The 23,096-nt window shown below is 35.8% G+C and overlaps 8 protein-coding genes across 13 annotated transcripts in view; 2 read left to right on the top strand and 6 right to left on the bottom strand.

Annotated features, from left to right (window-relative positions):
• Positions 1-148: 148 nt before the first annotated feature.
• On the bottom strand, positions 149-5,841 carry Fbl (pantothenate kinase 3 fbl). Of its 4 annotated transcripts, none has more exons than XM_076794232.1 (10): positions 5,178-5,841; positions 3,779-3,956; positions 3,060-3,238; positions 2,777-2,950; positions 2,536-2,703; positions 2,396-2,472; positions 2,144-2,320; positions 1,907-2,075; positions 1,713-1,826; positions 149-1,322 (listed from the first exon to the last, which is right to left on the bottom strand). In XM_076794232.1, exons 2-10 carry the CDS (start codon positions 3,900-3,902, stop codon positions 1,269-1,271), a joined length of 1,236 nt encoding a protein of 411 aa, XP_076650347.1. In that variant the 5' UTR covers positions 3,903-3,956; positions 5,178-5,841; the 3' UTR covers positions 149-1,268. The 4 variants fall into 4 exon arrangements, with proteins under 4 accessions (XP_076650347.1, XP_076650348.1, XP_076650346.1 ...); XM_076794233.1 differs by lacking the exon at positions 5,178-5,841 and adding an exon at positions 4,690-5,122 and having other exon boundaries at positions 3,794-3,956; XM_076794231.1 differs by lacking the exon at positions 5,178-5,841 and adding an exon at positions 4,690-5,121.
• Positions 5,842-5,987: 146 nt separating this feature from the next.
• Rtp (MORN repeat-containing protein retinophilin) lies at positions 5,988-6,940 on the bottom strand. Its single transcript, XM_076794243.1, has 4 exons — positions 6,781-6,940; positions 6,468-6,651; positions 6,273-6,382; positions 5,988-6,197 (listed from the first exon to the last, which is right to left on the bottom strand). Exons 1-4 carry the CDS (start codon positions 6,788-6,790, stop codon positions 6,049-6,051), a joined length of 453 nt encoding a protein of 150 aa, XP_076650358.1. The 5' UTR covers positions 6,791-6,940; the 3' UTR covers positions 5,988-6,048.
• Positions 6,941-6,957: 17 nt separating this feature from the next.
• Positions 6,958-10,922, bottom strand: Mms19 (MMS19 nucleotide excision repair protein). 2 transcript variants are annotated; one of them, XM_076794224.1, is made up of 9 exons: positions 10,784-10,922; positions 10,285-10,523; positions 9,885-10,217; positions 9,210-9,804; positions 8,870-9,166; positions 8,078-8,787; positions 7,753-8,010; positions 7,527-7,691; positions 6,958-7,259 (listed from the first exon to the last, which is right to left on the bottom strand). In XM_076794224.1, exons 1-9 carry the CDS (start codon positions 10,878-10,880, stop codon positions 7,059-7,061), a joined length of 2,895 nt encoding a protein of 964 aa, XP_076650339.1. In that variant the 5' UTR covers positions 10,881-10,922; the 3' UTR covers positions 6,958-7,058. The 2 variants fall into 2 exon arrangements, with proteins under 2 accessions (XP_076650339.1, XP_076650340.1); XM_076794225.1 differs by having other exon boundaries at positions 8,870-9,151.
• A 301-nt stretch (positions 10,923-11,223) lies between these two features.
• On the top strand, positions 11,224-13,227 carry LOC143357693 (ubiquitin domain-containing protein 1). The gene is made up of 5 exons (XM_076794238.1): positions 11,224-11,363; positions 11,893-12,252; positions 12,329-12,447; positions 12,541-12,714; positions 12,965-13,227. The coding sequence occupies exons 1-4, from the start codon at positions 11,282-11,284 to the stop codon at positions 12,700-12,702; spliced, it is 723 nt and encodes a 240-aa protein (XP_076650353.1). The 5' UTR covers positions 11,224-11,281; the 3' UTR covers positions 12,703-12,714; positions 12,965-13,227.
• Positions 13,228-15,457: 2,230 nt separating this feature from the next.
• Positions 15,458-18,371, bottom strand: LOC143357690 (heme A synthase COX15). Its single transcript, XM_076794230.1, has 7 exons — positions 18,265-18,371; positions 17,897-17,994; positions 17,665-17,824; positions 17,310-17,436; positions 16,950-17,082; positions 16,255-16,879; positions 15,458-16,180 (listed from the first exon to the last, which is right to left on the bottom strand). The coding sequence occupies exons 3-7, from the start codon at positions 17,821-17,823 to the stop codon at positions 15,926-15,928; spliced, it is 1,299 nt and encodes a 432-aa protein (XP_076650345.1). The 5' UTR covers position 17,824; positions 17,897-17,994; positions 18,265-18,371; the 3' UTR covers positions 15,458-15,925.
• A 93-nt stretch (positions 18,372-18,464) lies between these two features.
• LOC143357687 (xaa-Pro aminopeptidase ApepP) lies at positions 18,465-21,211 on the top strand. The gene is made up of 6 exons (XM_076794226.1): positions 18,465-18,606; positions 18,849-19,967; positions 20,082-20,408; positions 20,478-20,608; positions 20,794-20,969; positions 21,035-21,211. Exons 2-6 carry the CDS (start codon positions 18,859-18,861, stop codon positions 21,155-21,157), a joined length of 1,866 nt encoding a protein of 621 aa, XP_076650341.1. The 5' UTR covers positions 18,465-18,606; positions 18,849-18,858; the 3' UTR covers positions 21,158-21,211.
• Positions 21,212-21,242: 31 nt separating this feature from the next.
• Positions 21,243-22,485, bottom strand: LOC143357694 (PRADC1-like protein). Of its 2 annotated transcripts, none has more exons than XM_076794239.1 (3): positions 22,227-22,485; positions 22,009-22,148; positions 21,243-21,686 (listed from the first exon to the last, which is right to left on the bottom strand). In XM_076794239.1, exons 1-3 carry the CDS (start codon positions 22,309-22,311, stop codon positions 21,243-21,245), a joined length of 669 nt encoding a protein of 222 aa, XP_076650354.1. In that variant the 5' UTR covers positions 22,312-22,485. The 2 variants fall into 2 exon arrangements, with proteins under 2 accessions (XP_076650354.1, XP_076650355.1); XM_076794240.1 differs by having other exon boundaries at positions 22,009-22,109; positions 22,227-22,484.
• Positions 22,486-22,625: 140 nt separating this feature from the next.
• LOC143357695 (muscle-specific protein 20) overlaps positions 22,626-23,096 on the bottom strand; it is a 28,910-nt gene continuing 28,439 nt past the window's right edge. The window contains exon 5 of the mRNA XM_076794241.1: positions 22,626-23,034. Coding sequence (XP_076650356.1) covers positions 22,843-23,034 — 192 coding nt within the window. The 3' untranslated portion in view covers positions 22,626-22,842. The remainder of the gene's footprint in view (positions 23,035-23,096) is intronic.

The following is a 23,096-nucleotide window of genomic DNA, read 5'->3' as shown; positions in this document are numbered from 1 at the left end:
AACACTCTGTTTTTCATTATCTGCATAGTTTTATTGAAAATCATGTCTGTACAAAATGCGATGAGGAATTAAACGATGCATGCAGATCTAATGATTTGTACAATTAAAAAAATACTTTTAGTTTTAACGATGTCAAGCCGTTTTAACATTTCATGCCAAATGTTGAATTATTTATTAATATAAGACAGTTACATTTGTTCTTGTTTCGTAAAAAGAAACACAGTAACAAATCTAGTTTTGTTATATTTTTAAATTCATACAAATATTAGCTATAACGTCGAACATATCATAAAATACGTATATAAAAAACATTTTTTTTTGCTTTTTATAGTGCTATAGTACAAATATTCGTGTGACATTTCTTCGTTCTAAATAATAATTTAATAAAGTAAATAATAATTTACCGTGTTGTAAATTAATCTATAAAAAATGCCTAACAATATATTATGCGTCTACATCTTGAGGCACCAGATGCATAATATGTTAAGAGTTCTGTAATAATAAATATCTCGTAGAGTACCCCTTACAGTATCTTTTGAGACGGCAAAGAATGCATAGAAATAACTTCTAAATGTGGCCACCGACCATTACATACGTACTTTCTATTATTTGTAACAATTGCTATAACATAACGTTGATCTTGCTATTTCACAAACTTAAGTTTAAAAAAAGGTATTAATATAACAATAATTATAATAGTAACGGATAGTTAAGTAGATAGTTTTCAAATTATTGCTTGTCCTGTGCAATTGTAAATGATAAAAAAATTTATAAAAATGACGAATCACGAAGAATCGAAGAATGTATTTATAAAAAATGTTTGGAAAGTAAAGTATGAGGTAGACCCATGTTACTCGTACAAAGAATGTTCTGCTGAGTTTTATGCGTTCGACTTTTTGGTCCATTATATAATTTCTTATGTAAACTCGTGCAAAGTTTGTGCCCACATTAGGTCTCTTTACAAATGATCATATAATACGTTTCGAAACAATAACTTATCATACTGTGCTTACTCGTTAAAATTGTAATAAATATAATGATAATACAATCCTGACCTCAGGCCTCCGCCATTGTTAAAATTTCATGTAACATTATTAACTGCATATACAACATATACGATAATTCCTGAGAAATTAAATAATATATATAATATATAATCAAAATAAATAATCGTATTAAATAATTGGACAACTGCCTTCTTTAAAAAAGCTTCACTTGAACTGGAGTATCAAATGGAATGCTATATATTATGCAATTTTTCTATAACTTTAACTTGTGTCGCCATTGAATTGGAGCAAACATCCTACTGCACCAAAATAGCCCTGTAATCGGAAGTAAAGGGTAAAAATGTAACATCATGTTTTGTAATACAGAATCTTTTTACGATTAAAGGGGTCTCTGGTTTTTCATCTTCCACAAATCGATTTCAGCACATACCTTGTATCGCCCGAACTAAAATTTTTAAATCCGACAATTTTTTCTTATTTTTTTTTATCGTGTAAAGGCCGAAAAATATAAAAAAATCGGTAAATTGACTTCGCAAAATGCTGTTATTCTGTAAATAATCAATATTTTTGATTTTTTTGTTTCGGATCAATACAACGATGGGAATCATGACGACCGTCGACCCATGTTTACCAAATCGTCTCTATAGAAAAATATATAACTCGAAAACCAGAATACCTCCTTAAAGGAATTTCAATGTAGTTTACCTCGTGCTCTAAGAACAAAGCTTTCATTGTTCCTTTAGACCAATAATCCATAGCATAGGCCAGAAGTTTCATCGATATATGATTTACCCTGAGGAAGTTACCCACGAATACTACCTGAAATTTCCAAGCGGAACGATTACCATGATATCGAAACGGTTCTCTGCAAAATTATAATTATTTTTTACCCATCTTACCCTTTCGATTTTCTCATTCACGGCGCACATACGCGCAATGGAGCCAATATTGTTCGTAATGGTGACAAGCGTAGCATGCGCAAGATCTTCCTTGCTGACTGTATTGCGACGTTCTTTAGAATTCATCTGACCAAAACTGTACACATGATCAAAACATGCAAGTAAATGTCTTAAATAAAAAATTAATTACACAAGTGAAAAACGAAGTCCAGCATACTGTGCTATTAATAACTGTACCTGCTCGCGACAAGATCTCCGGTGAGACCAAACTTTCCGTAATCTCCGCCATAAATGTCTTTAACCAACTTATCCACTCTGGTGTTATCACCTCCTGTTGCTAGTTCGATAGCCTCTTCGAAAGTGTTGCATCCAGTTAATAAACAACACAATCCCAAGAATGTACCACCGCCTAGACTAAATATGAAGTAAATTAATTAATATAAAAGTATCTCATAGTTATCTACAAATATTGTCAAAGAAATAACATACCTTGTACCAGAAATTCTCTTATAACTATCTGGTCCATAAACTGCTAATATGCTTACTCCCGACCCTATATTTACAAGCTGCAAAAAGATATTTATTAATATTATTATTAATATTATTAGAATATATTTTGAGAAACATACCACGAACGGATAGGGTTCAGAAAAGTCAAAAGGAACTTTCTGACATTTATCATCATCCGTAGGATGAGACCAGTAGTAACATTCACGTGGATTCGTTGTCTCTATGTAAAGCATGCCACGTATTAAACTATCTAATTCATCAAATTTCGCTAAATTCATATTTACTTCCTGTAAAGAAAACATTTATTGGTGTATTTCTATGTTTAGAATGTTGCAACGTAGAAAAAGGAAGGACTCTTACTTGCTTAAAATTTTTTTCAAATTTATATGCACCCCCACCAGTGGCACAAACTGTTGTTACTAGACTAGCCATACCCTTAGACCTTGCTAGTGCTAAAAAGTTTCCCATTTCACTCGTTGGGAATCTAATGAAATGCAGTGTGCCATGTCTTCCTCTTATATAAACGTTGTCCATCTGTAATAAATCACATGAGGAATATTAAATTAATTCTGTGCATGTCGTTATTTATATAACGAAATAAATCGCGAAGGTGTTAAACCATTTGCTCGTTCAAGAAATATACCTGCAAATGTATATCTCTGTGGCCAGTTTTCCCATATGCAGAATTCTTAACTAGATACCGCCTTATACTCTTCAAAACTTCCACCTCTGCGTCGGCTTCATCCCTCGTAATATCTTTTGGCTCGAAGTATACTAATTTGCATAATGTACCTCCTATGTCCATACCAAACCATGGCATTGCTGAAAAAAAGAATGGGAAAGTATTACATCCTTATAAATACAAGTGTACTGCATTGAAGTTATCAAAAAATATCAAAAGACATTCTGATGCTTTGTCAAATAAAATGCAACTCTTACAAACACTTTAAAACATTGAAAACACAAAAACTGTGCAGATGGCAAGGGAGTGCAAGCAACAAACGCATTGTATACAATTGGGGCGTTAACACATTCGAGACCAAGCACATGGTCCTATGTCATTTCAAAATAAATAACATTTAAATAACAGATGGCCACGTGAAGTGTCTACAGTCTATTTCTAAGACAATCATTTGACCAATAGCGACAATGCGTGCGATGGCAGGATATTGCATAATCGCTATTGGCTAAAGAATCGTCTTAGAATTATAATGTATCTTTGCCTAATCAATGTCTGATGTGCGGACGGTACTCATTTATGGATTCTTAGCAATTATTGGTTGCGAATGTGTTACTATTAAAATATATGTACATATGAACATAGTAGAATAAAATAAAAGTGGCTAATCTAAGCACACATACAGTTGAATAACTCACAAGGTGCCGAGTGGTTATTGGACTCTTTGGCTGTGGTCTCAGAATCAGCAAAGCCGTTGGATGCCATAACTGTCGAAGTTATAGGATTCTTATAACTTTGAGGACTCATTATCAAACTTCAAATTATTTACAAACACTTCCAATGCGCTGACCAACTTGTTGACTAAAAGATAAAGAAAACACAAAAATTATTAATGCCTTGAACTAGACATGCATTACACTAAGATTACATAACATTCATATTTCAAAAAAGTTTCTTCACTGTGTGCATAATTGTATTCAGAGTTACAGCAAACTCCAAAGGTTGCTATTTAATTATGCATACCATGTTCGGAAAACACGAATGCATTATACTTTATCGAGGATTCTCATATAAACGACGACACTTCCTATGAACATGAATCCATAATAGTTTCGATTAAACAAAATATTATTTATATTATTAACAAATCGAGATCGGTCAAGTACGAATGCAAAAAGTAGTTCATACCGTTCGTAGCAAGACCAAGAACATCGACAGTGTATCGGAGTTATATCATATTATTTACATTGCATTTTAATATGCTAATAGTGTAATTTACAAGTACAATAGTGTGTCACGCGTTCCTCCGTAAAGTAGTGCAACTCGCGTTCTCTATCATACCAAAAACATGGGCCACTTATCATGATTAATACGAAAAATAGTTAGTTGAGAAAGATACACGATAGCGTAAAATTTCTATTTAAAATCGTACGAATGCGTGACACCGCGTCCATGTCATTAAAATCCACGGTTCACAATGCTCATCGTTGTGTGTATACGTTCGCGTGCGACCCGTGGGAAATGCAATCGCATGTCTTACGAATAAAATGACAGCTGTGCGTGAACGATAGGAGATCGATGAGCGTCACGTTACCGTCATTATAAGTAGAGTAAGTCCCAGAAAACATTGATCGGTGTTACAGAATTCACGAGCTTTCGAATCGTTAATATTACTGGCAGCAGGGCAACGCCATCGGTGCTTCACGACGAGCTTGAACGAGAAGCGCGTACAAGTGTGCGCGAGTACACGCGCGTAACTGTGCGTTCACTTGTAAATGTCGTGGAATCACGCTATTCTCGACGACCCTTTTTCTTCGAATTTTCGTCAACGAAAAGAGGGAAAAAACTGACGAGTTGATTGATATCAACACACACACACAAACAGAGAGAGAATAGTACGTGTCTAGTCGTTTACTATTGGCTGATACAAAGACACGAGAGAGGACAAAATACAAGCGCCACTCTTTCCAAGCTAGCCAACGATAGAGAAACGAAGCGATCGATAATGTAATAACTGTACCTTGTACGGTATATGTATATACGGCGCACACCATAATAGAAATACGTAGTAAGGTCTCTTACCTGAAAGTGTCATGCTAAACGCACACCGGTATACTTGCATGAATCAACCATTATCGAAATTACATGTAAAACGATCGTCCCACGATTACAATGCAGTTTATATTTTTTCTTGATGATGCACCGACTCGAAACCGAGCTCACGACACCCGACGGTTCCGTGAAATTTCGCGTCAGCTTTAAGAAACTTGGAAAATTTGTATCACAGTCACTTGGTTATCTAAGTTCGCAATGTCGAGCGATAACGACCGCTGAATACTATATCTCGTGAATGCGCTTTATGAAGATCGGCCGATGCGATATACTCCATCCCTTCCCATTCTTATATTTGCCTTTTAAATAACCGGAGTCATGTCGCCTAGCCAAAGGCTACTTTATGAAAACGTTGATTTACGTTAATTTCCCTTCCTTTTTTTTTACCCACGCGTAGGTAATATAAGATCGCTGACGTCATGGACTCACATTACCAAAATTGTCGGTGAAAATATTTTGTACGAACACGCAGAAAGATCACACCATATACATACCATAGTAGTGAGTCAACGCGAGACCCATGATACTATCATATAAGAAATTTAAAACGATACTTCCTTTAACAACACTTTAATTAAGTCGAACTATTCTTGTTGCGTCGGACCGCATTTTGCAATCACTGAACCACATGCGTCAACCGATTTAATATGTAAATACGATCAGAACTATTTTTAATTTAGGTTGATTCGCGGAATACGATGGTCGAAATGGTCCTCGAGTCTAGACGAGTTTTATCGCAGCGAAAGAAATTATATTTATGGAATAAATAAATAAATAGCATTGTGTTAAACTCTTTTATTGAGATTCACTACTATTGCTTCTCTTTTATATTCGTCGATGCTTAATTGCATTGAGCACGAGCCATCATAGATATCTTCTGCGCTTTTTGTACTATGTCTGGACAATGTTTGCGTCGTACCAATTTACAATCTTGAAAGAAACCTTCGTTCCTGGGAAATCCGTGGGATCCGTCCGAATATGTGACCAGTCCTTCATCCAGAAAATTTACCATGAACTGTTATTCGTATGTCATTTATTATAGAATAAATATTCGTAACATTATACCTAGGCCCCATACGCGACCTCCTCGGAATTCGCCTTCGAATTTCATTCCATCCGATCTCCAAAACACCCCATGGCCATGAAACCAGCCTTGCATAAATTCACCTTCGTATCTGGCGCATAAACAAAATAAAAAAAAAACGTTTAAATGTTGACAACCGTACAAATGAAACGAGCAATCGAACGTTAGAGATTTACTTTGCCCCATCCGGGAAGATGATGACTCCTAAACCGGAGCACAGTCCATTTTGAAAACCACCATCGTAACGCGTTCCATCGGTAAGGAGCAGAGAACCAGCTCCGTGCTTCAAGCCTTTTCCATTCCAATCTCCGATATACTTTGTACCATCTTCATATTTGTGAGCACCATTTTTTACCACACCTGCAAGGAAATCCCAAAAATGTGCACATTTCGAAAACAGTCCGCAACGCACTCTCTCCACAGTTTTTTTCCCCCAAAATTCAAAAGAAATAAACTGAAAATAGGAATTACTAAAAAATTAACTCTTACCATCACCCATGCTTCTGGCATACTAAAAGAATTAAAGAGTAGCTTTCAGGTTTCAATCCTATTATAGAAATCAATTCTTTATTCAATTATGTACATTATGTACAAATATAGCATAGAACAGAACATAATCAATCGAAACTTCTGGTACCGGCGCGATTCGGAAATCAAAGAAGCACAGACAATCAACGTTTCGTTTATATATGTTTCCAAAAAAATATACATATTTGTAAATCGTACAACATTTTATTTGCAATGCAGCTTCACTTAGGTTAAACAGATCACTGGTCTTGAATTCCTCCAGGGGCACCGACCAAAAACCACCGCGTTCTAGCTTTCACCGCAGCTTTTCGGACTAAGCGTTTCCGGTCGTCGAGGGAAATCGCCAATTTTTCTAGCACGTCTTGCTTGTATATATTCAGTAAAACAATAGGATAATTGCTATAGTTCGTTAGACATTCTAGAATCGCTATTCTAACTCTCTGAAATGTACATTTGCATTAAAAGTATGAACTAGTGCACAAAGAGATACCAGTTAGCACTAGGTTTAGGGGACGCATTCTGATATTTTTAATTTACGACTATTGAGACTGAAAAGATGCGTCCATGAGGAATTATTCAACAAATTTATTTCTTTAAAAATATGTCTAAAAATTTTGTTAGACACATTCTTGTTATTTTTATAAAATAATAAAAAATAGTCGCTTTCAGTGGTCCATAAACCTAGCGTGAATATCATAATGTATTACCATTGTTTTGTAAGAGATCAGCTTCAAAAATTTTGGAATGAAACATTGTGCCTTGTCGGAGAAAATAACATGCCTGGTCTCCAATAGAACTTTCAACGTTATCAATGTCGAGAAAATTAATCGTTCATTGTCAAGAGATAAGGACTCTATTAAAAGTGGTACCAGCTGAAAAATAATCCATGTTACTAAATTAGAACAACTAGTTACGTAAACGTGCGATAAATACCTTTGTTAAATGCATAAATAGAAGTTCCACGGGTGCTTCCTCTAGTAAATGCACTAATGCAGTCAGGTATCTCTGTCTCGATGAGTCCTCGAATTCGTGATTCTTTTTAATCAAATGTTCAAATACTCTTTGCTTGTAAAAGATTTTGATGGTACAAAAATTTTCTTGCACCAAAGTATCCTCCTGCTTACTCGTTAAATCTTTATATTCCTGGGCTAATCGTTGACCTACTTGATCATGTTTAAAAAGATCTGTAAGCTAAATGGACAGTATTAAAGAAGGATCAAGTATTGGCCCGGAAAGAGTATTAGCAACTGATATATACCTCGTTTAAAAATATATCAACATCGCAGGAACCTCTTGTGATTATGGCTTTTGTCAGCCATAATTGTAAAAATGCTGCCGCTTGCTTTACATCGATACAAGCATTCGACTCTAAGACTTTCTTGTAGTATAGCAACACGCTTCGGAAGTTTTCATTATCATCGTTCATTTTGTTTACCATAACAGCTATGAATTTACACGTTGTAAGTCTTACATTAGAATGAGCACTTCTCAGAGCTAGATTACACAAATTTTCGAACAAATCTGAGGTCAGCGCTAAATTAACGTTCGGCTTTAGTGGAATGAATATATTCATTATTAACATTGCGTTGGTCTCTGAAATGCTCGTACTTAAAGCTGCAGCATATCTGTCGACAATGCTTTGCTGTTCATCGACCGTGAGATTTCTTACAGTCAATCGAGAAATATTTAAAATCAGATCTAATCGTTGATCCTCGGGACTGATTTCAATAGCGGATAATTTTTCAATAATGCTGCATTCGTTATGAAGGTAATGTTGAATATCATAATCAATATTTTTCGTAGCAACTAGCCTGTGAAGACACGTTAAAGCTGTAAAGCTTATTTCAGAATTCACTGTGTTTGTTTGAGACACAATGTGCGGAAGTACTTCAACACCCAATTTGTACGTTTTAGCTACTGCCGCTAATACTTCCAGTTTACGGACTTGTACTTGTATGGTTTCTTCACCTGAAACGTATAAAATATTTGACTTAGGTATCCTAAAATAAAAGATCGTGAAGACATATTTATAAGATGTGGCTCAATTTACCAATTTCCAACTTAAACTTCTCCTTTATCAAAACTGATATTTCTTGGGGATATAAAGAGGCAAAAGCTAAAACGGATGCGTGGCAAATCATTCTCATTTGATTGCAAGACGTTTCGATCAGGCTGCAAATTTTTTCGTAAAGAGAACTTCTATGTATTTCGTTTAAATACAATTTCTGCATTGTTAGACCAACTAGTAGCCTCGACTGCAGCTCTACGTGCTCTGTTGATAACTCACTTAGATATAATTGCGGTATATCCGTCCATGATAACTCCGGAACACCTGTAAATAAATCGTCTATACATCGCATACGTCGACACATAATTCTATGAGTACATACTTTTGATATCGAATCCATGTTTAGAACTGATTTTAATAAAACTGTTCAGTGTTTCAATTAAAATTACTTTATCGGTCGCCGTAGTCTTGACAGAGTATTGGCCGAGACACAATGGTACTATTACTTTTAATACATGTGCGCATGATTCTTTGTTAACTTCTGCAACGCATTCTAATACTTTAACAGCTGGTCTAAACATGCTAAGTTGAACATCGTACAAAGAAGACTTTGTATCTGTAATTATATTGTCAATAAAACCTTTGCAAAGCTTGGTATCGCTTGATATTACCGCGATTGTAGACATAACCGTTTTCAAGCTTGCATTTTTCAGGTCTGAGTCTCCACCAGGCATAATCTCTTTTCTCAAGGCAGACCACAATTCAGTCAGATGTGGTGTAATTCCTTTTACACCAAACGTTTGCATGCCTTTGCATAACAGATTCAAAGAATCTAGCTTGGCAACTTTAAGATTCGAAAATAATTTATCGAGTATAAGTGGTATACAAAATTCTGCGAATTCTGGTGCAGCGCAGAGACAAGGGGCCAATTTCTCTGCCAGATCCTCGCGTGTTATTCCTACCCCTTCTGATCCGGACTGAAAAATGTCAAGCCAAATTATAATTCGCGTTCAGAAACGATTGCGGAAATAAAGTCTGTATTGGTTGGTCTAATTACAGGATTGAAGTCAACTGGAAAGTAACATGCAATGACTTCGAACATTTCCTCAGCCAAGTGACCTAATGAAAATTCTTGTATAAACTGTGGAAGTATGCTAAACAGTAGCATAAGATTTCTTGGATCTCTTTCCCCATCAATAGAGCTAATGACTCCAAAGACAAAGTCTGGTCCCATAGCTTTCAGGTCTTCTATTCTGTTTTGTAGTAGTATTGTGAATATTAAATATATGTTACGGCGATCAGACAGCAACTGAGACTGACATTGAACATGTTCGAAAAGAACTCTGAATAAACGTTCGGGTGAATCCTGAGGTAGGTGTTTCATTTGGACCTGAAACAACAGTTTGAAGTTTTCCTATTCGTTTACATAAAATTAGTAAACATATTAAAACACTTACAATTGCTAATATTCCTCTCAATGCCGATGGTATTATGCTATGATGGTCTTTAAGCCTGTCACAGTAAAATGTTGTCACAAAGCTTAGTTCACTTTCGCTCAAGTAATCTTTGGGCAAGTGAGACAAGATAGAAGAGAGGGCATCGATGCCCTTCTCCCGTGTACCAGCATCTTTGTCAGTGACAAATGGTCCAAGCTCTTCCACAACTGCATAAAGTTTCGCATGTCCAGACTGTATTTCTAAATAAATGAAAAACAATCACAGTACAATTTAAAGCCACATTCAGTTACTTAAAAATCTACAGTCCGATTCTGAATCATTCCTTCCCACTTCAAATTTCCATAAAATTAATTTACAAATCTTACACATAAACAAATTATTTTTCCTGAGTGTGTGCGCGCGCGTGTGTGAGATCAGTTTCTACTTGCCTCAAACACCAAGGTCAATCATCTAAATACGTATACGATCCAAATGATCAATTATGGTAATTAATACACACCTGAGGCGATCTCTTGGCATGTCGTGCTCAGTGTCTCATATTTCTCGAAAGCAGTAAGAAATCTGTCCCTAGAAACAGTGCTTGCGAGCGAAGCCATCACAAACCATGCCTCCTTGCTGTGTTACTTAACCTCAGCGCAACAATAAAATCAGTCTCGGTTCGGTCGGATTATGATAAGATCCCTGGTTCGATGAGTTTCTAAATCGAATTCGAGATAAGAGCGGCTGGATGCAGCTGTCACGTCACGTGCAACGGCGTGTCATCGAGTTTTTTTCGGCTGTCGAGAACACTCTCGGCGGGTGCAGTTTGTTTTATTTAACTTATAACATCTATTTGTGCGCGTGCGAGCCAGAGGGTTTTTAGGTTAGGTCGCCCAATGACACGATTAGAGCGCCTCTAATGGTACCGATTTGTAGTGCGGTGGATAAGATGGACGAAAATGGCATGCGAGGTGTTGTTAAATTTCAGTGAAATGTTTGGTCACTCCAGCCGCCTAGGATGGGAGGCTGCATAGGTTTAACGAGGGCAAGGAACTCCTCCGTTGACGACACCACAGGGAACTCGTCGAGAGTCAACTCAGGTGAATATCTGGCCAGTATTCGTCACGCAAAAACACGGATCAACATCGGGCTAACCTTGAAGATACTCGAGCTTCTTCCCCTTACCTTCGTACCCAGCGTTTATTGCGTGTTATGACTCGATATTTTGCATATTATTTTGTTGCATCGCATTCGCGAGCTGTTTAATTATCACCGTGCACAACATTGTGCTGTTTCGTTGCCGATGTCGAGTTCAAAGTTTCGTAGGTAATGCCCACGGTTATCGTATCTATTTTTCCTCGGCAAATATTTACACTTTACGGTTGTTTATCGCTGAATTCGGTGCAGCGAAACTAATTTATTACATCGCACAATTTCGTAATTAACACGTTCGCGCGTGATTAACGCCGCTTATGATTTCGAAAAGTCTATGCCTGGTACTGCAAGGATCTGCTACTTGAAAGTGTTTATTTATTTCGAAATAACGCAAAATTAAGTCAGCGGCGGTTAGATGAAGAATTTGAAATGACAGGATCATATCACCAGTAAAAGATTCTTTTGTTTGCATAGGAAATTCAAGAAAGAATCATCCCCTATGTCATGAAGTGATCAGGTGGAGGTCAGATGTACCATTGACGGAAGGACAGCTCAGAAGCAAAAGGGATGAATTTTGGGACACTGCGCCTGCGTTTGATGGTCGTAAAGAAATATGGGATGCGTTGAGAGCCGGGGCAACCGCGGCAGAAGCTCAAGACTATCAATTAGCACAGGCTATATTAGATGGAGCTAATATTTCTGTGCCGAATGGCTTTTTAACAGAATGTTACGACGAATTAGGAACCAGGTATCAAGTCCCTATTTACTGCTTATCTTATCCTATAAATATCGTGAAAGAGGACAGTGGAAGAGACTCTCCTGCCGATTGTTCAGGTAATAGAATAAAAGGATCTGATAATTGTATATCATTGCTATACAACAGATATTTATTTGTAATGTTATTTTATAGAACCTGTCGATAGCGGAGTCGAACAAACATTAAAGCTCAGGTTGTCGACCACATCTGGTGAAGTAAAATTGCCTGTTTATAGCAAAGATACTGTTGCTATCGCTAAAAAGAAATTGCAGGTATGCGTCAACTTTTAAAAGCATTATATACAATTTGTTAGTTCGAAAACAGAGTGCACAAATTTCTCTATTCGTTGATTATTGTGTTCACAGAGCCAGGAAGGTTTAGAACCATCTCGTCAAAGGTGGTTCTTTGGCGGCAAATTATTAGGGGATAAAATGCATATAGAAGAAGCGAAGATACAACCGGGTTATGTAATACAAGTAATCGTGAATCCTGAAAAGTTGGATGACAGTCCCGTGAAAACAAGCTGAACTACTGTATACGTAAGATACAAGTCACATTGAACCAACCTTTCTAATAAGCACTATCTTACACACGTTCAAGAAGTAGGAACACATTTTTTTTAATTTTATAATGTATCATTACTAAGAATAGAGCAGCAATTCTTAAAGTGATTTTTTACAATAAAATGCACTTAACTCTCGTAATATACGTAAATGTTCTAAGGATTAAATATTATTTCGTTTAAATTATAGGTTGTGATTATTTAATTTTTTTTTTAATTTATACTAGATCGAGGAAAAAAGCAATTGAAAGCGTTAATCGTAAAATCGGTGAACCGCTGGAAAATTCTGATTAAAATTTCTAATCGGTTTCCTGTTTAATACATCTAGCAAACGAAGTGAGAACAAATTCTTTTGGAAATGCCATCTGAATTCACAGCAGGAAAGGTGATCATACTCAAATTCTGATATTGTCATACTTATTTGTTACTACCAACGAAGGTACTGGTGCTGTAACACTTGAGAAAAACTAAGTATATATGTAGAAAGTTATTCTGTGCTGCTTATTGAACCATGTTGCATAATGATATAATGTAAAAAATAAGTCATACACTTAAAGAAAAATTATAATAATACTAATAACAGTAAGAGAATTACATAAATATTGAATATAAAGAAGACATCAATGGACAATAGAGAGAGAAAAGGAACAAGATATATGCTACTTGTTGCAATGCATTTCATCTTATCTTTTCTGGAATTCGACACCCAATTTCTTTTATTTTTTCAATTGGAATGAAATAATCGCAATTTCTATTGAGATCAAATTGAGTAGAAGCAATTGCTAATATCTTGTGTTATTTTTGCATCATAGTATAGGGCATAAAAAATCGATTAACACTTTGTTTTTAACATGCAACACTTCTTTCAATTTTTGTAAATGGATTTTGAATATTTATAAGCCGTAAGTTTCAATTATTTAATAGGAGCAAATATTTGGCCTAACAATGGCCTGAAAATCTACGATTCCTTCCTGTAAGTACTAATAGGATATTGTATAAGGTTTTCAAAGTTAAAGAGTAATGCACAGAGAAGAAAACATAAGACTAATATTGAAAAACGCATGTGGTGCAGAATGTATAATTTGTACACGATTTTATCAGCGCAATCGTTTCGACGTTTCTATGTTATTTGTGCTTATAAGGAAATGTTTAACACAAGAACGGTACTGCAACTTCGATTTTTAAATAGCACTTAATTCATTACTTCTGCCCCATATGTTGCACAACAAAAGAAAAAACTTGTCTAAAGGCATAACTATACAAAAGTGACATATTATGCGTGTGAATTTATTGACTGTACTAACACAACGGTGATATAGTTTATTTCTTATATGCATTGATCATATATAATTATATATAGTATTGCGTGTGGGTGTATGTATGATAAAAGCAGACATATATACATATATGTATACAGATATACATAATCATGATATATATATATATCAGTTCCACTATTTTCAATTTGAGTGTCGAAAAACAAGTATATTTAATCTTATAAATAACTTATTTATAAATTGGGTAATCACGTCCAAGATAATAATACAAATGCCTGGAGGAAATTGTTAAAAATATTAACGCGAAAGTGTACAAAAACCTATTCACACGAAAAAATTGATTATGATAAACTTCTTTGGATATATGTAACACGAATAATGGTGCAAATAAAAGAAGCACATCTCTTTTGTCTAGAAATTTAGGAAACCCACGTAAATATACAATTCTTCTCTCTGCTAGATCACAGTGTTCACGAATGTTCTTTATATACGAAGAAATAGACTTTTTTTCTATTTGCATTAGCAATATGCAATTAAACTGTACCTTCATTCAATGAGACATGTGATCTTCTGGTAAAGCAATGACACTTTTTTGAAGTATTAATTTATACTTATCTTATGTTCGGAATGGTAATTTCGCATTTATTGTGAGACATGTGTTACCAGAATGTAATTAAGACATAAGATTCTCAATGGGGAAAACAAATTCTATCAGACTGATATTAGTTTCATTATGTAGTATTTGGGTTACTTGCAATATATATAAAAGAGACTGCATTAAGTTCTTTTCGATTGATGTTCAAACACCGTGCAAAAATGTTTTGCATATAGTTAAATTACAGTATGTGTATTTTCGCACATGTTCGTGTAAAGGTTTTATCGTAAATGTTGTGTTTCTTTTTTAAGGCTTGTAATTCCTATTTGTACGAGCGGTAAAAAAACATTTTTCTTTAATACTCATATCCGTGTAATATTGAATAAAAAAAAATATATAAAATGTGATGTGGCACTATTGCCATGCAAGGAAATGAGAGTGACTGTAAATAAAAAAAAAGCATTACAATAATGAAAGTGCAATTCAAAAACGCCTAATAAATATTGCTGCTGCTTTATATTAATGTTGCTATGTTGGACCAATGCATATAAGGCGTTTTAAACAAAAGAAAAAAAAATCAAAGAATGACTGATTGGAGATTAGGTAGAACAACTGCCAATAAAATAACGTTGAATTCACTGTGTTGCTGATCAGAAGTAATTAGGGGATATATTACGAAGAAAGAAAAAAAAAAACTTTTTAAATGCTGAAACGAAATATTACTGTAATTAGATAGCAATTATCAATTAAGCAGGGTTTACACATTTTTTAAACTATTCGAATATTACTATTGAACTGTGTAATATTACTTACCAAAGCTGGTTTTTGAAATTAGGTATCAGTACAAACATTGTTTAGTATTTGATACTTACCCAAGCACAATGAAAAAAAAAGGAAATGATATTAGTAGTCAGTTCATTCTGATTTACAGTCTAGAGATAAAATTCAGTCGGGTCCGTAAGATGTAACCTTGTAATAACAAATAACGAAGAAGAAAAAACGAGTGAAAATGTTACAGATATGACACAATTTGTTTACTACGTTAGGATAGGTATTTATTTGTTCTTTATAAACATGGAATTAAATTTACTTACCAAATGATATAAAAATTACTTAAACTTTGATATTCCGATTGTAGGTATATTACTTACACACGTGTAAATTTATTTCTATGAATATTGATTATTATAACTTAATGCATTGTCAAATAAAGCATAATGTTGTGAAATCGTTATGAAATTACCTATCTCGTTTCCTGTCTCGTGGCGGACCATCGTGTATCACAAATCTTCGTAACAAACTAGTTATTTACAGTCTCATTTAACAACATACTTTAAGTACTTCAATTCATGACACAACCAAATCATCGTGCTTAGTACAAGCAGGCTACCAGACTGATGAGATGCGGCCAATGTTACTGGCACATGGTACAACAATGTTGTTATCCCTAGTAATACTTGTAAATAACCAGCGCATAGGACAGCAACAACTGCCTTCTTTGCATTGCCAGGAAGTTTATATTTTCGAGATGCAATTCCAATATAAGTTATCAGAGACAACGTGGCGATACCCTGTAGAAACATAGATTTTAATACCGATTTCGTGTGTACATTTAAACTAGACATACTGTACGTATGAAGCATACCAAAATTCTGTGATCGAATTGTACAGCGGTTGGGTTCTCGGTAAAGTTTTTCCACTTAGGCGAAATTGAGAGTATGTCGTCCGGTATCCATTTATCTGCCATTTTCGGGAATGTATTATAAACAAGACCTGCGTCCATTCCTGCTACAAAAGCTCCGGATAAAGCAGTAAGAAAGACTAATCCTTTCGTGGAGTGCACCACCATTCTGAATCTTTTAAGTTTTTGTTTGACATCGGTCATGTTAACGTTCAAAGCGTTCAGATCTAATTTCTCAGCGGGACTTAGACAGCTTAAAGCATTGTACAGGAATCCTGTGTATATTACAAATGCCATTCCCAAATGAGCAGCCAAACGGTACTGCGAAACTCGAGGAACATCCGATTGTTCCTTAAAACGGTCCTCCAAACCAGATTTCACCATATACCAGCCCATAAGTCCTTGTAAACCAATCAACGATCCTAGGACAGCTACTCTGATTTTCATTGCTGGTGTCAGCATACGTTTCGCCCAGAAATAAGTTGCTGGAACTATGAATACACCGCCTATCAAACGTCCCCACATTCTGTGCAAGTATTCCATCCACCAAATGCGTTTAAATTCTTCCAATGTCATGTCGTGATTAGTTCTAAAATAGAAATATAGATGCACAGTATAGTTTTATAATGCTTGAGTTAACATATGTTAATAAGCTTTACATTTTATATTCAGGAAACTGTTTGTAACGTTCAAATTCAGCATGCCATTGACTTTCTGTAGTAGGCATTTTTTCACCTAGCAATTTCCAAGTGACCATAGATAAACCAGATTCTGTGAGTCTTGTTACACCTCCTATGTACCATAGGACGAAGAAATAAATTATTATACGGTTTTCAATTATGTTTTATTCATTTTCATGTCTGAGGTAATTTAAGTGTTTAGTATAGAACCTCAAGATGTATACTCAAATTTATAGAAGTTTGTTTTCTGCCTTAAAATCTATTTCCCGTAAGTTTTGTCCACAACAACTTTTACAACAGTGCGTATACAATAGTAATAGAATAAATAGACAATTGTACCTAAGACTACGGCAATAAAGACCATGCCACTACAAGTTAACATCCATTTTCCTACAATTTTATCTGGTTTTGAGGCTGGTTTCGAGGCAAAACTTACAGCTATAACATTCCTCTGGTTAAGTATGTTCTAGAAACAATATTACAAAAGTAAGTCTTGATTTCATTTATACTGGAATGTTATTTGAAACCTAGGCTGCGAATACACTAGCAAATAGTTTGCAACATTTTTTGCAAGAGCAATTTGCAGAACTATATGCACTTATTTGCAAATATTGTTTACACATTTTTTTATTCTCTGAGAGCAAAAGGTGTTGTAAGTTACTTGCTAGTGTATTGACACCTTCAGTATGTATACCTTTTGCAAATAAGTAGTTTGTCTTTTTATTAATAAAGTCGCCCTCTTCGCAATTGTGGGTTTCAGAGTGCATGTATACAAACTCTGTCGAAGCGGAAGAAACCCCAATGCATTGTTTTTTCCAATTTTTAAGGCACAATGTTTTGTTAAACTGAGCATGCTAAAAACAATGAGTAACAACTTACAGTAATTATATGTTAGATTAGAAACATATAACTGCATATATACTTACATTGCAATATTATATCGCTTATCTTCCTATTATCTCTGTTCAACAATAAAACGTAAACAATTGGTATTTACTTCGCATGTTTTTTTAAAACCAGAGACCTAAACATAGACAGTATCGCAAAATAAATGAGCAGCAAAAATTATTGCAAAAGTTAAGTAACAAATTCCATCATTCTCAAATCGGTGCATTAAGTAGCGGCAATTTACGATGCATATGATTTTTATTTATATACGTCATATTTCATCTATTTATCGTGTCTCATGCACATTCCGATTAAACAAGAATATTATTTCATTACTTCAAAGGTAAATTTCAATGAACTATGAATGCGAGTTACTGATAATTGCAATTTGTTGCGATATACTTACTAGCTTTTTTAACTAAATGTTTGCAAACAGAGTCATGCACTTCTGAATAACCTTAATCAGAATTGTCCTGAAACGTGTCAATAAACAGGTTGGAGTATCAGTGTACATACAGTGTTCGATTTTTATCTTTGATAAAGGAAAGAATTGAATTCATCGATGTTTGTCTGGAGTATTCGATAAGATAATATTCTTTTAACGAAGCGATTAATGGCACAATCGTGGGCACTTTGAAGAAAGAAGTTGACGTTCGCTGTAGACAATTATAAATAGTCATTTTTGAGCGCGCTATCAGCCCATATTTTATATTCTGTTATATGGGAATAACGAACGGCGTAGAAAAAGGTAAATATTGGAGGAACAATAGCTGATATAATTCGAAAGTATTAAATTAGATGCAGTAGAGCTTCCCATATTTGTATTAATACATAGACAGATAAAGGCCCTATCTCCTTGGCTGCTAGATTGCAAAAGTTTTCAAAACAGCTGTTTGGATATTCGGATAATGGAAATGCGAATACGCGAGACCCCTGTAGTTTAATTCCCTTTCATTACAAATTATTATAGAAGAAAATTTATGGTCACAGTGACATCAACATGGCACAAAGGAACGGTGCAATGAAACTAGCTAAGCTTCGCGAGTTAATGGAAGCTGTTCCAATTGGTGGAATTAAAGGGAAAGGTATCCAGGCTCTGATTATAAATTCAAGCGATGCTCATCAGTCTGAATACTTGAGGGAGAGAGACAAAAGAGTAAGATTCATCAGTGGTTTTACTGGTTCTTTCGGTGTTTCGATTGTTACACCAGACAAAGCTCTGTTATGGACAGATGGAAGGTACTATACGCAAGCATTGGCAGAATTTGACCCTCCAGAAATGTGGACTCTTATGAGGGAAGGATTGTTAGATACTCCGACTAGAGCTGCATGGTTGGTTTCTAACTTACCACCTAAATCTACTGTTGGTGCAGATTCTAATCTAATGAGTTACACAGAATGGGCCATCTTGCATACCAGTTTAACCGCTGCTGGTCACTGTCTGATGCCACTCGAAGAGAATTTAATTGATAAAGTATGGGGCAACGAGCAGCCTGACTCCAAAGGTAATACTATTCTACCGCAGCCTCTGCAATTTTCAGGGCGTACTGTAGCGGAAAAAGTCAGACTGTGCAGAGAAGAAATGGATAAGAACAAGGCGAAAGTACTTGTGATCACAGCTTTGGACGAAGTGGCATATATTCTGAATTTTCGAGGGTCTGATATACCTTACAATCCCGTTTTCTTTGCTTACGTGATTCTCACGTTAAACGATCTACATTTGTTCGTTGATAAAAGCAAAGTTAGTGAGGAAGCTCAACAACAGTTAATAGACGAAGGGGTGAACGTGGTTTATCATCCGTACGATGATGTACACGCATTTCTAAAGGAAACCGCAGTTGCGAGCAACGAAAAAATATGGATAAACAATGGCTCGAGTTATGCCATACACGCTGCTTGCGGGGAAATAAAACAACACAATGCTATTACGCCGATAAGCATTATGAAGGCTATAAAGAACGATGTCGAGATACAAGGAATGAAAGCCGCGCATATACGTGACGCTGTTGCGCTTGTAAAATACTTTGCTTGGTTGGAAGATCAAGTTAAGAACAAGAAAGCAACGATCACGGAAATATCTGGGGCCACGCAGCTGGAGAAATTCAGGACGTAAGTTTCAAATCGGTACCCCTATCACAAGGGTAGTTATAGGGTGAACATGATTTTAATGAATTATGCTCTATTTCTTCTGCGTGAATTTTAATAGCACGTTTTATTTAAAAGGGAGCAGGAGCATTTCATCGGGCTCAGTTTCCCAACGATTTCCTCTGTTGGGCCTCACGGAGCAATAATCCATTATCAACCAGCACCGGAAACGGATGTGCCAATTACAGACAAAGAATTGTATCTTTGTGACTCTGGTGCACAATACCAAGACGGCACCACGGACGTCACAAGAACATTACACTTTGGCGATGTTACCGCTTTCGAACGTGAATGTTTCACGAGGGTGTTCAAGGGACAGTGCCATCTCTCGACGACCATTTTTCCCATGAAGTTACAAGGAAATTATCTCGATACGCTTGCTCGTGAGAACTTGTGGAGTGTCGGGTACATAGATCTGCCTTCCTCATAAAATGGAAAATATTCTTTATTCATACATTAAATGTATAATTACAGACTTAATTATCTTCATGGTACTGGTCACGGAGTAGGTTCGTATCTAAATGTTCACGAAGGGCCTATTTCCATCTCATGGCGACCGAATCCTGACGACCCAGGCGTACAACCTGGCATGTTTCTTTCAAATGGTACAAAGTATAGAAGTATTATTCGCGTTCGTTGCACAGGGTGTTTGGCATTAGTTGGGGAACAATTTTAGAGTTAAAATAAGATTATTAATAATTTAAAAACAAAGCCGAATCGTTCCTATCTGTCGCCGAACATCCTGCATAACGTATATTATTAATATTATTACGATTCGTAACGTTATTAGAACCAGGATACTACGAGGACGAAGAGTTTGGCATTAGACTCGAAAATATCGAATTAGTGGTAAATGCAAATACTCCGTACAATCACAAGAATCGTGACTTTCTTACTTTCGAGACTGTTACACTGGTGCCTATACAGACCAAGTTGCTCGATATTTCCTTATTAACAGACGACGAGGTACCGGTTTTACTTCTCTTTTACATTCTCCTTGTTTCGGTAATATCATTTGTAATTCATTTTAGATCAAGTACTTGAACAACTACCATGCAAAATGTTTGAATACTTTGGAACCTCTATTGCAAGGACCAGAGAATGCTCAAGCGCTTGCATGGCTACAAAGAGAGACTCAGCCAATTTCGAAATAACGATTAGCTGTTTGCTGAGAAACAAATTCCATAATAAACTGCTTTTATAATTAATTATTCCCGACTTTATTGTGTATACCTAAGTTCACCAAAGTAACCAGGGTGGCTGATGCACTTTATCCAGAGAAGTATAAGTTAAGTTTACCGGGATATTGATTAAGGCAAATGGTTGATTCAAACGTTTTAGTGTTTGCCGAATCATTTTGCCATTCTTACCAAGCAAAAATCCAGCAGGAATGTTTACTGTTTTTGAGGGTGGTATGGTGATATCGCGTGTCATTTCTATATAATAATAGTCCACCCATAGTGGATTCGTCGTTGATTCTTCTATAGTAGGTAAATAATCTGCTATGATCACAGCTTTAGCACCAGCTTCCTCAACCATCATACTCTTAACGAAAAAAGTACAGTTGCCCCTTTCGACCAGGGCAACTCTACCTTTTAATTCTTTGGCATTCTTCGCTAGCTGGCAACCTTGAGGAGGCTCGGCCGGAACCAGAGGAATCTTCTCCTCCAAGAAGCTTGCATTCTGAAAATTTGTTGCGCACAGTGAATATGTAAGATTCATTTCCAGGAAGGTTAACATATTGACTGCCATTGTGGTCATAGCTGACCGGCGCAACCGAGCTCGATAAAAATGCATAACATTCGCGAACAATATATAATTTTGTAAATGCGATTAATACTAGAATAGCGGTTTAAAATAATAAGTGTACATGCGAATATGTCAATATTTTTATTTTTGGTAATATGATAAACTCAAATATAATTCTAACACGAACAATTTCGCGAAAACTATATAACAAAACACGCTCGGTAGTCAACTTATGTTTATTTAGGTATGCACTTACGAAAGGAACTCCAAAATCCTTGGCAGGCCTCAATTTGTACGTGTACTCCAGTTCCGGCGGGTGTATAATTTCGAAGAATACATCCGTCACGTAACTCGTGTCTAGAAAGGACCCTCTCGAATTCAATTTAAACAATTGTCCTAACCAATTTTCGATGACAAACAGTAAATTTAATAATGCAGATGTCGGTAACCTAACATCCTCACATCCGTACTAACCTTCTCCAATTCCACTCGCTATTTTAAAGCCGAGCAATGTTAGAACGTAGAAATAACCGAAAAAACTTATGCTCTGCATTTGCATGACAATGTTCACATCGTTACTAACGACATTACCGTGAAGAGCTTAAGAAACTTAACCTCATTGACATAACCGCTGGTTTGCGCTTGTGTACACTATCTCATGGACGTGATAACGTACACGACGCAACACGGAATAATCGAAATGTTTCTTGTAATGGTCGCATAAGCATTTTGCAATTAAATCTACACGTAATTTGCAAAATGTATATTCGCATAGATTATTGTGTGAAGATAATTGTACACTTTCGGCAATTTGTAAATTATCCCGTAAATATATGTATGTATTTAGGAGTCTTTAACGAAAGATCTCGCACGTAAATAAGAGAAATTTTTATTAACAATTAAAGGCTACAACAAAAAAAGGTTATGGGCAAGTCACTTATCTTCTATTTGTATATAAGCTACATTGTAATGTTACACTCTTATATTAAATAATAGCATAATTTATAAAATCAACTATGCGTAATTGTTACAGTCCACCGATAGTGTGATACAAATAATTACAATGATTCCAGAAGATGTACTATTAACATTATTTTCCAAGAAGTATCTTCCTTGTTGCGCCAAAGTTTTGCCCAGCTTGAGTCGCGCCCTTATTGGTACCAGCCTGGAGTCCAATGAGCCCTTCACCGGCCCTTAATTGTTCCTCCGTGAAATGTCGTTTGTTTTCTTCAGCTGGTTTAGGTCCTAGCCAGGGTCCACGCCATTCTGGGTGTCTGTAGGTCTACAGAGAAATTTCATTAATTTATTCTTATTAAAAGGAAAATGACTTATTATTAGCAGAAA

Source organism: Halictus rubicundus, chromosome 10 (genome assembly GCF_050948215.1).
Source record: "Halictus rubicundus isolate RS-2024b chromosome 10, iyHalRubi1_principal, whole genome shotgun sequence".
NCBI classification, from domain to species: Eukaryota; Metazoa; Arthropoda; class Insecta; order Hymenoptera; family Halictidae; genus Halictus; species Halictus rubicundus.
Note: the sequence above shows the minus strand (reverse complement) of the source record. Positions and strands in the feature narration are given on the sequence as shown.

Coding starts and splice junctions, on each gene's coding strand:
- Fbl (XM_076794232.1), bottom strand. CDS start 3,902: ATGAGTCCTCAAAGTTATAAGAATCCTATAACTTCGACAGTTATGGCA. Junction 3,239..3,778: donor ACCTTGTGAGTTATTCAACT/GTATGTGTGCTT, acceptor TCTTTTTTTCAG/CAATGCCATGGTTTGGTATG. Junction 2,704..2,776: donor TTGAAAAAAATTTTAAGCAA/GTAAGAGTCCTT, acceptor TTTTCTTTACAG/GAAGTAAATATGAATTTAGC.
- Rtp (XM_076794243.1), bottom strand. Junction 6,383..6,467: donor ATCTTCCCGGATGGGGCAAA/GTAAATCTCTAA, acceptor TTTATGCGCCAG/ATACGAAGGTGAATTTATGC. Junction 6,198..6,272: donor AGGTCGCGTATGGGGCCTAG/GTATAATGTTAC, acceptor TTCTGGATGAAG/GACTGGTCACATATTCGGAC.
- Mms19 (XM_076794224.1), bottom strand. CDS start 10,880: ATGGCTTCGCTCGCAAGCACTGTTTCTAGGGACAGATTTCTTACTGCT. Junction 9,167..9,209: donor ACATGGATTCGATATCAAAA/GTATGTACTCAT, acceptor TGCGATGTATAG/ACGATTTATTTACAGGTGTT. Junction 7,260..7,526: donor TGATCTCTTACAAAACAATG/GTAATACATTAT, acceptor TGTACATTTCAG/AGAGTTAGAATAGCGATTCT.
- LOC143357693 (XM_076794238.1), top strand. CDS start 11,282: ATGGGAGGCTGCATAGGTTTAACGAGGGCAAGGAACTCCTCCGTTGAC. Junction 11,364..11,892: donor CTCGTCGAGAGTCAACTCAG/GTGAATATCTGG, acceptor TTGTTTGCATAG/GAAATTCAAGAAAGAATCAT. Junction 12,253..12,328: donor CTCTCCTGCCGATTGTTCAG/GTAATAGAATAA, acceptor GTTATTTTATAG/AACCTGTCGATAGCGGAGTC.
- LOC143357690 (XM_076794230.1), bottom strand. CDS start 17,823: ATGCTCAGTTTAACAAAACATTGTGCCTTAAAAATTGGAAAAAACAAT. Junction 16,880..16,949: donor CAGTTTCCTGAATATAAAAT/GTAAAGCTTATT, acceptor TTTCTATTTTAG/AACTAATCACGACATGACAT. Junction 16,181..16,254: donor AATTCGATCACAGAATTTTG/GTATGCTTCATA, acceptor ATGTTTCTACAG/GGTATCGCCACGTTGTCTCT.
- LOC143357687 (XM_076794226.1), top strand. CDS start 18,859: ATGGCACAAAGGAACGGTGCAATGAAACTAGCTAAGCTTCGCGAGTTA. Junction 20,609..20,793: donor TGGCATGTTTCTTTCAAATG/GTACAAAGTATA, acceptor TAACGTTATTAG/AACCAGGATACTACGAGGAC. Junction 20,970..21,034: donor CCTTATTAACAGACGACGAG/GTACCGGTTTTA, acceptor AATTCATTTTAG/ATCAAGTACTTGAACAACTA.
- LOC143357694 (XM_076794239.1), bottom strand. CDS start 22,311: ATGCAAATGCAGAGCATAAGTTTTTTCGGTTATTTCTACGTTCTAACA. Junction 22,149..22,226: donor AGCGAGTGGAATTGGAGAAG/GTTAGTACGGAT, acceptor AAAATTGGTTAG/GACAATTGTTTAAATTGAAT. Junction 21,687..22,008: donor AGGATTTTGGAGTTCCTTTC/GTAAGTGCATAC, acceptor ACAAATTTTCAG/AATGCAAGCTTCTTGGAGGA.